Source organism: Trachymyrmex septentrionalis, unplaced genomic scaffold (assembly GCF_001594115.1).
Source record: "Trachymyrmex septentrionalis isolate Tsep2-gDNA-1 unplaced genomic scaffold, Tsep1.0 scaffold22, whole genome shotgun sequence".
Classification (NCBI taxonomy): domain Eukaryota; kingdom Metazoa; phylum Arthropoda; class Insecta; order Hymenoptera; family Formicidae; genus Trachymyrmex; species Trachymyrmex septentrionalis.
This window is the reverse complement of record NW_017305375.1, coordinates 4,645,179-4,662,575: the sequence shown is the minus strand read 5'-3', so window position 1 is coordinate 4,662,575 and position 17,397 is coordinate 4,645,179. Positions and strand designations below refer to the sequence as shown.

At 32.5% G+C, this 17,397-nt stretch overlaps 1 protein-coding gene across 1 annotated transcript in view; it reads right to left on the bottom strand.

Annotated features, from left to right (window-relative positions):
* The window catches only part of LOC108748282, a 32,800-nt gene that overhangs the window by 14,169 nt on the left and 1,234 nt on the right, over positions 1 to 17,397 (bottom strand). Inside the window, exons 2-3 of the mRNA XM_018486331.1 lie at positions 13,848 to 14,367; positions 9,425 to 9,556 (exon numbers count right to left, since the gene is read on the bottom strand). Coding sequence (XP_018341833.1) covers positions 9,425 to 9,556; positions 13,848 to 14,000 — 285 coding nt within the window. The 5' untranslated portion in view covers positions 14,001 to 14,367. The remainder of the gene's footprint in view (positions 1 to 9,424; positions 9,557 to 13,847; positions 14,368 to 17,397) is intronic.

Here is a 17,397-nt window from a genome sequence, read left to right as displayed (position 1 = left end):
AGCGACGTTCCTGAAGTATCGCGCGTACAAAGAACCCTACCGAGGCTTTGAGAATGCAAAGCGATGTCGATGATTAAGGATTCCCTTTCAGTAATTAGCGGATGCGCAACGAGACACACCGGTATCCGGGGTGTGCTCGTGTGCGATTAATATGGCGTTATAGATATGCGTACCATGGATTCGAGGAAGCGTACACCCAGCGACTTGGGATCCCTCCAAGGAGCTCCGCCAGGACCAGGTCGTCCCCACGGCGAAGGATGCACCAGCTAAGCACACGGCGCCGTCGCATATTAAGCAGTTTCCAAGGTTTGCTTCCTCTACCTACGTACGTACGCGTACGGCATCTACGTCGTCGCGTGATACTGGAACACGTGCTCGGCGTCTATTCGCGTCCGCGCTTATCCTCGATTCCTCGCCGGCATCCCCTATATAGCTGGTGTACTCGCGCCGTCATCGCGCTTGGCGTTCCAACGCGAGGGAGGTGCGGGATCTAAGCGCGCCTCGCGTTAGAACCTCATCTGCATCCGATTAGCGGGCGCTGCCTAATTTCTACGACCGGCACGTAATCCCGAAAATTACATCGCGCAACAAGGAACGACGATCATACGATGTTTGCACATGTTCGTGCATGCCAGCAACTACTGCGCCAATTTCATGACTCCTTCCGTCCCCTCGTCGGTGCGTGGAACGACCACTTTAGAATCGATTGTTTTCGCGATTCGATCAGCTTGGATGAAACAATAATGCGAATAGATATTTAATAGGTACCTGTCTTCTCAAACTTCAATTAGGCTTGGACAGGGAACAGGTCGGTTTACTATTTAATTTGCTTAGATGTGCATAAGTCAGTTTAACCATTTAACGTTAGCTGCGTTCAACAGAGAAAGCAGCAGCTGCTTCGTACCTGTTGTAGAACTCTTTAATATAATTGGCTCGTAGCAACAGTCTAGCTGGTGTCTCATCTTTTACTGTTGCTAAATTAAATTATATACATTTAGATCCATTGAAGTATTAAAAGGCAAGATCAATTGCGTTAAAGAATTTTACAACATTTGCAGAACTGTTTGCTCTGCTGACACAGCCATTGTGATATGTATATGTGTTGATTTTTGTCGTAAATATGAAACGCGTATTACGAAGATTGAAGTGGTAAAATAATATATTTACGTAATTTTTATGAATTTTGCGACACGTCTGCGCTTTGGAAAAATGTACACTGAAATTCTATCGCGTCGCGGGATGGAAAAAGAAACAAAAGCAAAAAGTAGGAAAACACTTAAAGCATTCAAAGCTATCCTATTTCATGGCCCGGGAAAAAATTCGACATGCGTCCTGGTTTTTCGTTTAAATAGAAAAACCATTTTTACACGTCGCCGGACGGTATCGTTAAAACGTTTCCTTTTCGCAATTCTATATACGGTGCGTCAAAAATTTCACGGAGAGTCCGTAGGCAGCTGAGAATCGACTTTGTGGAAGTAGCGTTTCTAGTTCTACGTGATCGGAGAAATCGACTATACGTCTCGAGTTCGAGCAGATACGACGTGTTCGACCCCGGCGGCACAGCCAGCTCTCTCGAAATTATTGCCACGAGAAAAATGCCTCGTGTCCAACATACAAGGAAAGTCCATTACGAGATTTCTCGTATTTGCTGGCATGACGAGTCAATATCGTGTCCGACAATAAAGCTCAACTCATTTGGATATATGTATTTGCGATTCTCACAAGTAAAAGAATCAGCAGCATCCTTTTCCGGATTCGTCCGTCCCGAAAATCTCGCAGCTACTGCCATCCTTTTCAACGGTTAATAAAGAAAATCAATAAAACTACGATGTATATAACAAAATGTAATATCATTAAACGAAAACTGAGAATATATCTAAACTTAAAAAAGTTTTCAGTGTCAGATTAAAAAATCACCTTTCAATGATGTCTACTTTATTATATGTATACACTGAAAGAAAAGATTGGCTGGAAATGGCATAGCATTTTTAAAATTGGTTGCAGCAGCCAATTTTTGGTTGCGTTAGCCTATCGAAATCCTATACTGACAATGCGAATAGACTAACGTAACCAAAAATTGGCTGTTACAATCAATTAAAAATGCTATGTCATATTTTACTAACTAATTTGCTGCAGCAGCCAATCTTTTCTTTCAGTGTAATATTAAAAAAGTTATATTATATAATTACTTAAATTACTTGTAAAATATCTATTCTTTTCTATTATTTGAAAAATGTCCATCATTAAAATGAAATATTCATTTTTCATCTTAATTTAATGAAAACAACTATAAAATTAATTAAATATTAATATGCAAAAATCAATTAATTAATATCATGTTTTATTCAATCTAATTAAAATTATGCAATTAAACTTTCTCTATTTTCTTATTGTCTCCAATCTCAAATATCAGTCCACGAAAAAGCTTTTTCGTTAGTAAATTTAAAATTACACCGAATCAGAATAATGATCTTTGACCCATCTCTACTACGGCTTAGCAATTTTCTATATAAAGCTCAAGCCTTGTTAAACCTCACACGTCATCGCGTGTTCCGCATTCACATGATGACATTGCAATACAATCTTCGTGTTTATGGTATTGGAAAGGTATCGTGTGGGGTCAAATGAGATATTAATGGAAACTTACGCTGACGAGGCAATGGATGGCGATATCGTCGCTTTTGATCGACTCACGCGCAGAAACGATTAAACAGTGAGTGTCATGCTGATTATGCATGCAGTGGCACGTAATTCTTCGTCAGTTTAAACATATCTGTTTATTTTAAACAATCAATAAAGGTTCCAAAAAACAAAATTAAATACAGTGATCATGTCAATAAAGAACCGTCAATTGTAGATGTGTATATTAAGTTATTAAAAAATTATATATATAATTTATATATATGTATATATATATATATATGTGTGTGTATGTGTGTATGTATATATAAACAGTGATATAAGTGATGAGTTAAGTAAATTTTTACCTTTCTTTTTGGGTCATCTTCAGCACACCGTCTTAAAATTAATTAATATCCGAATTACTTTTAGTTACATATTTGACTTGATTCCTTTAAATGTTTTCTTTCTCACATTATGTAGTATACGAAATAAATTATGAATGCGACGCGTGCATATATCGGGCAGACGAGCAGATTATTAAAAACTAAAATCGAGGAACATAGAAAACACACATAAACAGAAATAATATACAATACTCGGTAATAACGGAACACCGAATCAATACGAAAAGATAGATTACCTTTTCTTGCTCACACTAATAGTATACAAAATAAATTGCAATGAATGTGATGCATCATATGTCGGTCAGACGAGAACATTATTAAAAATTAGAATTGAGAAATATAGAAAAAGCATGGGAATATAGTCAGGGTGGATAAGTTAACTTTTTTTTTAACTAGGTTAAATTGAAGTTCAACAACCTTGAAAATTTAACTTAGTCAAAATAAAAGATAATTCATAGTGACATTAATTGAATTAAAAGCTAAGTTAATAAAAAAAAGTAATTATAAAGTTAAAAGTTGAATTTGTTTTATTTCGTGATTTCAAGTTAACTTTTTTTTAACTAAAAAACTAAGTAAAACTAATTTTAACTAAAAAGTTAACTTTTTTAACTAACAAGAAGAGACTCCACATATATATTTCACGGATTTTTATCAGCTTTTGCGTGATTATTCTGGGGCACCAAAAAATAATCCTTGTAAAACAGTAAATTGCACTACTGCGTATTTTTCAAGAAAATCATGATTTTAGATCACAACGACTATTCATTTTCGAATCTCTTTATTCTTTGTTTAAATAAATAATAATAAGTAAAGGGTAAAGAATATTCTTTGTTTAAACGTAAATGAAATATATGAAAATGTTTAAAATAAGAAAAATACATCTCCGGACGGACACGAATGTATAAGCATATAATTTAAATATAGGATCCGTATAACTCCAACTACTCAACCCTGATGTTAACTTTTAAAAAATCAAATTAAAAGTTAACAGTTACCGATAAAATATAACTATATAAAATTAAAAAGTTAAGAGTCTAAAATGCAACTAAATGAAGTTAAAATTAACTTTTTAACTTTTTAACTTTTAACTTTTAAACTTAACATTACACAACGATTGGTAATGCTAAGTTAAAATTGATAAAACACAACATTCGATAACGGGACACTGAATTAATGATTTTAATTGGGACAATGTTTTAATATTAGATGAAGAAAAATTTTTGAACAAAAGATTGACGTCAGAAATGATACAGAAACAAAACCGAGGTTTAAATATGTACAAAGCTATATGTACAATAGCTTCTTGATCTATACACATATAAAAATATTTGTTTATATGTGGAGTCTTAAAATGCTTTCTTCTTTTAATGTATAAGATATAGATATAACAGATACATACTGATACAGTTATCATTAAACCATCACACATTGAGCCGACAACTGATATATTATATTAACTTTAACACTCAATCGTATATTATACAAGTCATCATTTATTTAATAGAATAAGGCTAGACATATTAATAATCCACACATTGTAATTATTGTAGTCGCACTAATATTTAATAAGTCAAGTCTCTACCCGCACTCAAATTACATATATTGACAACTTATTAATTTCTACTGGACTTTTATCAATCTCTGTTAAATAACTACGCATTTAGCCCTATTTAGCCAGATCTTGTCAAAAATTATTTACATCAAATGTGTCTAACTTACAATAGTTAGGTTATTAATTAATTTTAAGATTGTACTGAAAATGACCTAAAAATAAATGTCAAACATTCTTAAGTCGTTTACTTACCATCACTGTTTTTATGTACCAAAATTTTTAAATAAATTTATATGCACACGTACAATCGGAGTCGACTCTCTATTAGCATTATCACTGTATTAAATACTTATTTTAATCCTAAGTTTATTTATAATTACCCAGAAAACCCACAAACGAGGCACCGCTGATATATAAAACATTTTTATGCAAAAAGAATTTTGCTGCTTTCTTATTTATATTTTTATTTATAATCTAATCTATTAACCTTAGAATGTTATCGATACGTAAATTTTACATATAAGCAAGTGAAGTTACTGAGCGCTAAGCTATGCCTTCGATGGTCATTAGGAGATTCAATTTACCATGCTAAAAGCTAAGTTAAGCGAAGACAAGCTTTTAAAAATTCTGTCTTTTAAAAATTTATGTATACCAATTTGAACTTCTTGGTCAGTATTATAACAAAAAGCATGATAAATAATTTCAAGTTTTATGCAGTTTTGAATTATTATTTTGTGTTTTATACATTTTATTCTTATTCTTTTTTATATTTTATTCTTCCTTTCCTTTTAAATTAATAATTAGATTATTTGTATGTATAAAAGTCTAGATTATAAATATTTATCATTAAAAGTGTGAAATGTATAAAAAATCTGTATTACATTTTTAATTAGGAGTAACCTATTTTCTTATACGTAAAATTTACATATCGAAAGCAATAACAATAGCATTCTATAAGGTAAAATAAGATATCATGTTATTTTTCTCTAAAGCGAAAATATAAAAAAAATTTTTATTTCTTAGAGAAAATATTACACGATCGATATCTCAATGCTACAATAGCTTGATACGTACTGATTTTAGTAACGTCGAAAAATAAACAACTATCCGATTCAACCAATGGTTCCAGAGAAATTGTATAATATGGTTTCTCTAAATTGATATGCAGTATACTTCGGAAGAAATTAAATCTAACTGAAGTGAGCACACGCAATTAGTGCTATAATTGGAGAATTGATTTGTAAAACTTAATTTGGCGCCTTTTCTTATTAATGCGCCTTTGTGCAGTGCAAAATTTGCATGAAGTGGCCTCGCTCACGAGAAACACGCGAATGTGTCTTTATAATTTGATTACTGATTATATAAATAATCGTTTCATTTGTTAGTAATATGCTCTGCAACTTTTTGTCAAGAACTTTTGAAATAGCTTTCTTAACCTAGCATAATTATATTTCATAATTATCGCAATAATTATATTTATTCGAATCAAAAGGAGTTCAAATCAATTAAATAGGATTTACATTTAACGTCTAATTTTTTTTTGTTATTACGCTTTGTTTATGTACGAACAGAAAAATTTATTTAATCCAAGTTAAAACTAATTTTCTGAGAGTTAGATCGTGTCAATGAAATCGACCCTTAACGTTGATTACGACTGGATCGAATCAACATCGGGGCGTGTTCTTCACCCCCCCCCCTTATATCCCATTTCACCAGCATAGAAATCGGAATCCCCTTACATGCTGCAATATTCGGTGCAGTAATACAGGCGATTTCTGGAGCTATTATACTATTTCAAGTGCGACGTCTGCCAGACGTTCGTGTCGCCGAGAATCAAGAGTAGTCGTGTATCGTAATTTGCTTTTGTATGAAGATTTTATGGAAGAACGGAGAGAGATGCCGTTTGAAGCGATGAATTCGCGTACTGGTGATATATTGCACGATTATAACGACCATAAGCATACAAAGATGCAAATTTAATTGACGACGCACACGCAAGCAGGCGATGAAAGTTTTCTGCGAATGTGCGAAGGAGAACATGCGTTTAAAGCAAACTTTTTAAAAGCGACTGCTACTAAGTATAACTAACCAGCTAAAATAGATCGCTGCCGATTGTTTTTGTTTGCATACCTAAAATACTTGTAGGACAAATTTCCTTGCTCTTATCGGACAAAGTGTCTCGGAATATATGCGCATAGGTATTAAAATACATTTATGTTTTCAAAAGCATAATCGCCTTCGAAGCATATTCACATACAACAAATGCCATAAAAAAACATGGTAAAATGTATTTTGCTGCTTTGATAAAAATCCTACGGTTCGTGACTATGTTCGTGCCCTAGTTTTGCATGCGCCGAACATTATGACAATTTCTGAGGTTTACTGCAGATAAAAAGTGACTAGCGCTAAATATATGCGACAAATGCATGTACACATGTATATTATCACCATTTCTTCGATCTCCTGAGGCAAAAAGAGACTAAAGTGAAAAATATATACGACAGGTTTTTTAAATATCCTCTACTGAGATAAAAAAATACTTTGTGCATTTGTTCTATATACATATGTATGTGCTCTTCTTTTTCTTAACGTATGCTTAAGAAATCAGCAAAATGTGTATGAAATTCTTTCTCTCCCTTTTTGATGAATTATATCGCGCAAAAAATTGCGTACGGACGTACATTTATGTCGCGGTAAAGAAAACGTATGGAAATTTGCATGGAAATACGAAGCTCGTTTAATCAAAACAACAAGAGAGGTGAATTCCATGAACATTTTTACTTCGTTCTGTCCGGGATTAATTCTGTCTATATCTATATCTATATTGTCCATCTATGAAATACATATATCAATGTATTATATAAAGGAGCATCAATTTTCAAGGAAGCGATTAAAAAATCATAGAGTATAATCTCATATATAGAACTAAATTCTTTTTATGAGTTACCAATTACTTTATAAAAAGTCGAATTTTATGGAGTTTTATAAAATTGCATTTTCAATATAAAAACGAATAAAATTATAAGATCAGATTAAATTTAAAAATTAATTAAAAGTTAATTCTTAACTAAAAATTAAAAGTTTACCTAATTAAAATTTTATTTTTAATTAAAAATATTTAATTAAGAGTAAACCTTTAATTAAATATTTAATTAAGAGTTTAAAAAATAAAATGCTTGTAGATTTATAGAAATAATAAAATGTTATTATATAATTACATGCTATAAATTCATTCTAGGAGAGAAGTTATATATATACGAGTATATCTGTAATATATAAAATATGAAGAAGATTGATAAAGATTTACAATATTACATAAGTTAATATATGTAAACTTCAATTCTGGCAGATATATCATCATCTGTCTCCGGCTGAGAGACAATTAATTAATTTAATTCTTAATCCGCAAATTTATCATTTAATATATTAAGAGTAATTATTCTATGTATGATTGCATTCAACTCTATTCAAATGATGGATTCAGACATCGAAATATCAAGGAGGAGAAAATTTCACTGCACTTTCTGAGGATTGTCATTACTTATCAGTTTGGGGCAGATAATAACGTAATTGAGAGAAAATGCTCTATAATTCCCAAGAGAGACTTTCTAGATTTATTAAATAAACCATAACCCTCCCCCCAACCATAACCATATCTTATTTACAGATTTACCATCCAATAATTTCAACAAATTCAGTTTCTAGATTTATTAAATAAACCATAACCCTCCCCCCAACCATAACCATATCTTATTTACAGATTTACCATCCAATAATTTCAACAAATTCAGTTTAATTGCTACATTTATTTTGTTAAAATATCGATAAATACATATTTTTAGAAAAAATTATTTTATAGTCTGGTAAGTTAAAAAACAAAATCTCTACTTAACTGTTAAATCCACATGTTATTAAAATAATGATAATAATAGATAACAATAATGTGAAATTGCATAATAATAATAATAAATTGTATAATATACTTGCGTTAATATAATCTGATCAATTTTCACAAAAGTAAAAATTACTAATGATATTTCTAGCAAAGTTGAGTCGATAAAGTGGGATTTCGGCGTCGACTAATTTCTAAATATTAGACAGAATTAATATTCTAATGTGTAATAACGCAATGTTGTAAGCAGCTCTATAAATTTATTTGCGCACAGAGCTGCGTGATATTGTTTCCTAGCTCTTGTGTTTTATATATAGCTATACATGTTTGTACATGTATACCGCGTAAGGATTTAATAACTCGATTTGTAAACTCTGCTCGGTAATCAAGACGCGTGCACCAAAATTAAACGTGCATAATTTTCGTAGTCACGCACTATAATTCCCTTGTAATAAAAAATAATAATTTCCTTACAGCAAAAAATAACAGACTTCTTCACAAATTTTCGAATATGATTAACTGATTTAAACGTTGCGAAAGAATTGCGTTATGCAAAGCGGGGTCTGCCTCCTCTTTTTCGTAATTACATCATCATTTTCTTGCGATATCCCAAAAATATAAAATATATTGAAAAATCAATACTTTTCATTCGAGTGCATTCGTTTTCGGCCACTTCAACTCCAAGCTCTCTCATTCAACTCGCATTTACTCCCCGTAAGAAATTATCGGCTCAGGAACACCGATGCTCGGAAGCATTAAAAACGCGACAACAAATCTTATTCGCGCGAGTAACGACGCTTTCACGCGCATCAGTGTGACGACGTGCGTAAGCGAGGCCGAAAGTTTTCAGAGACGAGTGCATGCGATCACCGGGTCGGATTTACGAGGACAGAAAGTTTTGTGACGAGAGTGCAGGCGGAAAGAAGAATGACGGCTACGGTCTCTCTGTTTTACCTGACCGAAACTGTGACATCTCGGCGGTTCGAGCGGCTCCAGGGGCACGTTTCTCTTTCTCAGGGTGGCCGCGCAGGGCGCACCGCCACCTGGCTTACCCCACGGCGAGTAATTGGCCAGAATTTCCTGCAGCTGCAAGAGAAAAAGAATTAGAAACGTAAAGTTGCAGTTGAGCTACAAACGTCAGCCGACGCGACTGCAGTTACATTTTGCGCGAAAAACACACGTTTAAAGTGTGTGCTGAATTTTTCCGTTGTGCAAGTAAAAGCTGCAATAAAACGAAGAATTTCTTTAAATTAAATTTTTACCGGTTCTCGAGAATGTCGTGTAAACGTACGACACCGCGCGTGTCTGGTATGTTAGAAATAATTACGCTTGGCTCGTAAGAGAACGAAATGCGGCATCTAGCACGACGCGACGCCGTAAATTAAAGATGGCTTTTTGCGTTTAGAAAGGAAGTCGCGCGTCGCCTTTTCCCCGTTTAACTTGAAGGCGTTTAATGTCTCGATGCGATCGAGAACCTTGCGGGCAAATAGGATTAACCCTGAGCGTATCAACCCTTCTCGGCAACATTGCTAACGCACTTTCATTCGACCGCGTGCACTTGCACCAGACCGCGGCTGCATCAGATTCCCGAGTAATAAGAGGGATGGGACCACGAGGTAATCTCTCGGCCTGTCTTTATTAGCATAATGGTTATACGATAAATTCCGACCTTCCCCCCCCCCTCCCCCTCCCGGTACGCGGTAAACACAATTTAATACGGTCGACGTGTTGCATTAACGATACGAAATAATCACTGAAGCAATAATTATCCCGGGATTTTCACCGGCATAATTTCGGCATGTATTTTGTGTGATTGAAATGGCAGAACAAAGTATTACGCGACAGACATTACGGTGGACTGGATATCGTGCATATATACGCGCGTGTATGCTCGTGCATTTTTACGATATATTCCGTACGAATTGTTATTTTCAGAGGATGGTAATGAATGTAACGAGCGTATGTTCTGCAAATATTTAGGATCGCCCCGATGATGATTGCGCATCATCGTTATGCTGCGTCAATACCAAAATAAAATAGCGGAAGAATGGAAACCAGTTGGCGAGATTTTAAATGCCGAATATAATTGGTGTTAAAAATATATATACACTATCCTTCATAAATTCAGGAACATTTATCATTTTCTCGCATCTTACGAAAAGTAAAAGTTATATCTGGATCGAAACAAATCGTAAAGAAAATGCATTTTTCAAAAATTTATTTTAAAGAGAAGAGAATAAATTTATATAAATAACTATAAATTTCCTTTTTATTTTTAATATTTTTGTTTTATTTTGAAATGCTGCACTGTTAGCTTAATGGAACATCGAAAATGGTGACAATAAAGTATTTAAAATTTTCTAAGCTTTAAAATGGTTTTTAAAACATTTATGTTTTCTCTTTCCTAACGATAGCAATATTTGATATTAGATATCAAAGAAATTGAATGGTAATTCAATCACTTGAGTTAAATAATATTTTGTTATTTTTAACTTCTATGTGTGCCAAAATGTAAATCAATCCCTTTTTGTAGTTAGTTTCAAAGTAAACAACGATCATATTAATATATGCGAGTAAATGATCATATTAATAATACTTACTTAAATAATAAAATAAATTTAAATCAAATTTAATTTATTTTCTTCTTGTTGAATTGAATTAATTATTTAACTTCATTGTTTTAATTAAATTAATAACGTATTAAATAGGATTAGTGGTAATCTAGAAATAATTAAAAATAACTCAAACTGTGAGCATAATTTGACATTATAAATTTAACAGAAATTTCTTATGTAAATTTCTTATGTAAAAACTCATTTTTACAAAATCTTTTTTAATTTTAAATGTTTTTTAATCCCGAAAGAAAAAGAAACAAGAGAAATTTTTGTTATGTATTCTTGATTTGCATAAATTAAAAAAAAATGTTTAACTTAACTTTTCGTAAAATTTAAGAAAAACGCTTTTATAAAAAAATATTTATAAAAGCAATCCCTAAAAATATTTCGTGTATTTGCTAAAAAAAAAAAATAATTTCGCGTATTTGCTACAAAATCGTAAAAAATGAGAAACTGATACTTAAATGAATAAATTGGAGCGTAACTTAAATTATCTCGAAAATTTAATTGCTTGTAGAATTTCCGAGAATTTGCACTTTCTTGAACATCCGACGCAGACACTGATTTTATTTCTAATTACGATTCATTTCCACGGTCACTTCGGAGATTATCATTAACACAACACGACCCCGACATCTAATGAGCTGTACAACATTTGTTACAAGTAACGAGCATGCGGAACGAGACATACAGTTTATGTAAAGCGCGCGAGGAGAGACCGTGATAGATTATTGGGTTATCTTTCGCGGCTTGTTTCTTAAGATAGTTAGAGACGGAGATTATGTAAATCCACTTTAATGGGATAGTTTTATTACCGTTCGCTCGCACGTAATTCCCCGCTTCGAATTCAACGACACGCTTCGCGAAACATAGAAATAAACGCAACTAGGTCAGACACGTACTGAAATTACAGCAACATTTTCAAAACATGTCTGTAATAGGGATGAGCAAAAAAATCTGATATTTAATATTCTACCGCTATTCGATAATCTCAGCTAATTTTCATTTTGGAAAAATATTGCATTTTTAAATATTTATCAAATAATGTTGATCGCATTTCGATGTTTATTTGCTACTGATTCTTTCATTCAGTTTAGGTCACTTAATTACTGTATACAGATTGAATGTAAATGAATATTTGTTCTACGACATAACATCAAACGGTTTATGTTGTAAATACAAATAAAATAATGCGAACAACTGAGAAATATTATATATTATTTGTTTTATTAATAAGAAGTTCGCCCACTATTTGTTTTTAATATAAATTCTATCCTTGTTAGAATAAAGTTATATCCTCTTAGAAAGACTTTCTGAGATAACAAGACGAAAATATTCTTGATGTATTCAATCTTATCGCAATACCTATGCAGTATAAATATAAAATAATATCAAAACTACATGAATAATCCTATTCTGTTTTCTCGAATTAAATAAGACTGTGTGATTACGATATTTATTGATTTGAGAAAAGAATAACAAATAAATAATATGATTGAAAACGAGACCGTTTGTATTAAAACTTGAAATACGAAGCGCCTTATCGGTCCGAGTGTTAAGATATTGAACTACTATATAATATACATTCATTTAAATTGAATTAATTTTCAGAAATAAATTCCGAGCTAAAATTATCGGATTCACACAATCAATCTGAAACAAATGATCCCCCCCAAAATTTCCCAAATCTTTTTTCGCAATAAGTTTATTACAATTTTTTAAGCTATTTCTCTTTCAATAATAAATATAACTGTCTTTATAGCGATCCTATTTTATGATAAATCGAAAAATTATAGATGCTTTATATTTGATGACACAAGTCCTATCTTTGTTACTCTCTAAACGTCAAGAAAGATAGAATGATGTTTGTGTCACTAAATGGGAACGCCAACCGGTATTGATTTCGGAAATCTTCTCTTTAAGACCTTTAGAGTAAATCTTACCGGTCTGAAAGATAAATTTAAAGATTGAAGATTAAACCACTCTTTTTCAAGACTGGCACAATTTTCACTCTTTAGAGTTTTCTATGGGTGCATACTTGTTTGAACAATTACTGCAATAAAATATTATATCATTCTTTTAGCAAAATAATCTTTTAATGGTTTAAAAGATATTGGAGGAGCAAATCTGTTTTCATTCTACTCTTCAAACTACAAATAATATTCAATGATTATTTAAATAATGGCCAAAGTAAATGTTAATGTTTTGGAGAATAGAGGGTAATTTTGAAAAATATAAAGAGAAGCAAATTATCTCCTCAAATATTTTTTATATAAATTGAAAGATATTCTACTAAAAAGATTAATACAACATTGATAACTATTCAAGCACTGTACTCTATTGCAACAAGAATAAAATGTATAAAAGCAAATAATAGGCCAATTATTATTATTAATAAAATAAATAATAAAATAAACAGTGTATTTTCTAAGTTTCATATTATTTTATCTATCTTCTGTATATTATTTCGAAGATTTAACAATCATTTTCAAAATCAAACGCGGCATTGGTGGATTTTAATGTCTCGACCGCTTGCAATACCACGAAGGATTAATTTCCAAAGTCCGCCCGTCTTCGCCTTAATGACGTTCCGGTTCACCGAACATATCCCGAGGCCGTATCTCTCGCAGTAGACCCTTATCCAATCGGTAACAATAGCGAGGCGAGACAATGACATTAAGGGGCGGTCGAGACCGTAGGGCAAGAGGTATAAACGGCAGTAACGTGGCCAAACCAGAAACGCCCATTTGTGTGACACATACTTCACGTTGCTCGCGGTGCTTTTGACGTTGCAGCTCCTCCTTCCGTCGCCTCCATAACGCCGTGCCTTCCTGAACAACTCGGTGCTCACGCTTTCTCCTTGCGTCTTCTTCGACTTCCGGCTCGTATGTCGGTTCAGGAACTTCCTGCGCCATTTACGTATCGTATCCTGGCCTACCAGGATAGAGGGAAAAAGAGAAACAAAAGATCACGCGACTGTGCACGATCACGACGCGATGTGACATACACTCCTCAGGCATGCCAGCTTCGAATATCGAATGCCAAAATAGGGCCAGAAGCGACTTGGCACAAGTCGCATGCCGCAGCACGTGGTTCTGTCATCATTCGTTATCGATTTAACAGAATATCGCTCTTCCCTCGGGAGATACGACGCTGTAGTCGACGGCGTAATAGGAGTGCCGATGCCAGGACACCGCACTGTAATCGAGAGACGTCCAGTTTTATATGTATATCGTTTCCCGATATAAAAAACGAGTCGTGGAAAGCATCCCTCTGCTCCACCTGCAAAGTCCGGAGCTTTGTTCATTCATTCGATGGTTGAGCTACAATTTAGTTCCACGTGTCTCGCCACTGCAAACCGTGCACGAAACAATTGCGTAATTGGATTAGAATGCCGACATTTAAATTACGAGCATGCTATATTTCATGTTTCTAGCAGCACTTTCCAACGGTATGCTTACATTTTGAGACGGTTTTTTTATTATTTAAGAAAAGAAAAATGTAGCAAAATGTGTAGAACATGCAAATTGAAAAGCGCAGGCTTATTGAATTCGACCGCTATAAATAATGGTGTCGCCGACTTCATATTCCGATCACGTTTAATAAATCACTTTTATCTGTCACACGAAAACAACTGTTGTATAACTTCTATTGTATATTTTATTGCTTTGTCGTGCATCAGATTGATATCTACAGCAAAATATTTTGTATTTCCTGCTTGCTTCTATATTTTTTTAAAATAAGACATCATCTCTCAGAATTTCATATGGTCATCAAAATTGATTAAAAGATAATTATAAAAAGCTTAATACTTATAAACCTGCAAAAGACTTTTAAACGTTAAAATTCTAATTCAATATCCATCCACAATATTATTCAAGCTTTATTATTAAAATTTATCCAATTATATTATTTTGGGTTAATAAATATAAATTAAATTAACTATCAAACTATAATCACACGTATAATAATGTATAATACTGACTTAGAAGAGAGCTATTTTCAATAACATATTTAAAGAATATAAAATATAAATATTTTGTAAAAGAAATTGAGAAAAAATATATAAGTATAAAATTATAAATATTTATAATATTCATAATTTTTCGAAGAAAGATCAGCTATATTAATTAAATTATTAGAGATGCTTTAAAATAAAATGTATATATTATCAGAAGCATATTTATCACGATTGCTCAGTTTTTAGTATTAAAATGTTTAAAGAAATATACAATGAAGAGCAAAAATAAGTTTATTTTTTGGTGTAACTAAGTGTAATGTTCCTGTAATAGAGTTTCCACAATAAGCCATTACCTAAACTTTAAATCTTAATTCGTAAAAAACTGATCAATCATAGTTAATTATTCTTCTCATATTCGACTGTGATATTGGTCAATTTCTTACAGCTTAAAACTTAAAGCTTAGGTAATGGCTTATTCTGGAAAATCTACAATACTATTGGATAGTAGGTGCGATGACGATGCCACGGATGGCATGCTTATCTACATCCAGCTAAAACTCTAAATATACCAAAGTAGCGCAATCCTTTTATCTGAGCCGAAATGCTGACAACTTTCCAATTGGCTATTTCAACCGCCATTTTGGACCCAGTGACCTGTAGACTACTATATAAACGCTTAGTATTATTGATATATGATATAATAAGTAAATCGAAAATGGAAGACCTTTGCGCTACTTTGGTATATCTAGAACTTTACATCTAGCTACATCAGAAAAAAAACTCATCTTTGCTCTTCATTATTATATACGGTTCACGCAAACAAATTAATATGAAACAAAGGTCATCAAAGTTATTACATCGTTCAACAAAAAATAATTGTCTTTCGAGTGCAAGAACGTAACTAATCGTTTCCTTTAGTTTCTTTTAGCACTAATTAGAATCCCGTTTACTAAATTACTATAATATGTTATAATTTTGAAAAACATTTAAAACGTTGCAAAACATTTAAAAAGTTGCAAAAAGAGCTATTTTGACATGTTGTAACATAACTACGATATGTGATGTATTCGAGAAATTTTATTGCAAAATTAAATATGTCGTTAAGATTTTAAAATTTTGAAAAAAATTTGTTGTGTCAATTATGGTTCAAAAAAAAATATTTGTGTATATCAAAGTCATGACTTTGTGTGCTACCAAATATTTTTTAATTGTGTTATCCAAATTTAAAGATTTTTCAGGTCGCTGAATACTAATCTGATGTCAAAATTGAAAAAATTCCAAAGAGATTTCAAAATTCACACATTCCTTTTAAGGGTTGAAATAATTGTAATAATATAGGTACTTGAGTTTGATTGCATTCAAACAACACTTCTTCAGCACGTCCCATATTACAAATATAATAAGTACAAAAAACAATAAAATAAGCGAAGTAACCCTTCTTGCAACTTCAACAAATTTCTCAAAATTATGACGTGATTAAAGCAATTTAACAAAAGAAATCTTTTAGTGCCTAAAAACTTATGGAAAACGATTGTTGTGCATTTATTAAACAATAAAACAAATCTATAAATCGTCTGTTTGTAAACAATCTATAAAACCCAGTTTGAATTGATATTCAATAATCCAGCTGAATACTTATGTATATACAAAACGAAATAGATGTGCTTTATTTTGTGATCCGTGCATTCAGATACGGATTTACCTATAAACAAACACGAACAAACTATAACACTTCCCACGGTCCATAAATAAACCGCAAATGCACTCAACGGTACAATTGACCATAAAACCGAGTCCCAGATACGAACCTCCGAGCTGTTGATTGAGCCCGAAATACGAAAAAATAGGATCGCAGAAGTGAGAAAAAACAATCGGGGCAGTTGTTCCTCTGCAAATAACAGTACTTATACCGACACGGCACATTATCTACATACTGTACCGAATAAAACTGTTCCGGTTCCTGTCGTTTCGAAAGGATTTTGCAGCTTTTTAACTTTACAGCTCTTATCGGCCTTCTATTAGTAAGAAGTGTTTCCATCGTACGACGCGATATACTGATGCTATTTTCTCTGAATGCGATGAAAAAAGACAACAACCGAGTTTTATAAAATTAAAATCAATAGTAAAATAAAAGTCAAAAGCTTTTACTTGTCATCTCTTTTCGCTTGCACGTGCAAACGCGTGATAACACGTAGTGGAATTAAACATGTCAAGCGAAGAAGTGTCGCTAAATGATACGCCGCATTGAGAGAAAAGTGTTTGTGACTATAATTGCATGGTAAAATAATTATAGTTAAGTTCTATTTTTATAGTTATTTATTGCTATAATATTAATAAAATAATTATTACAT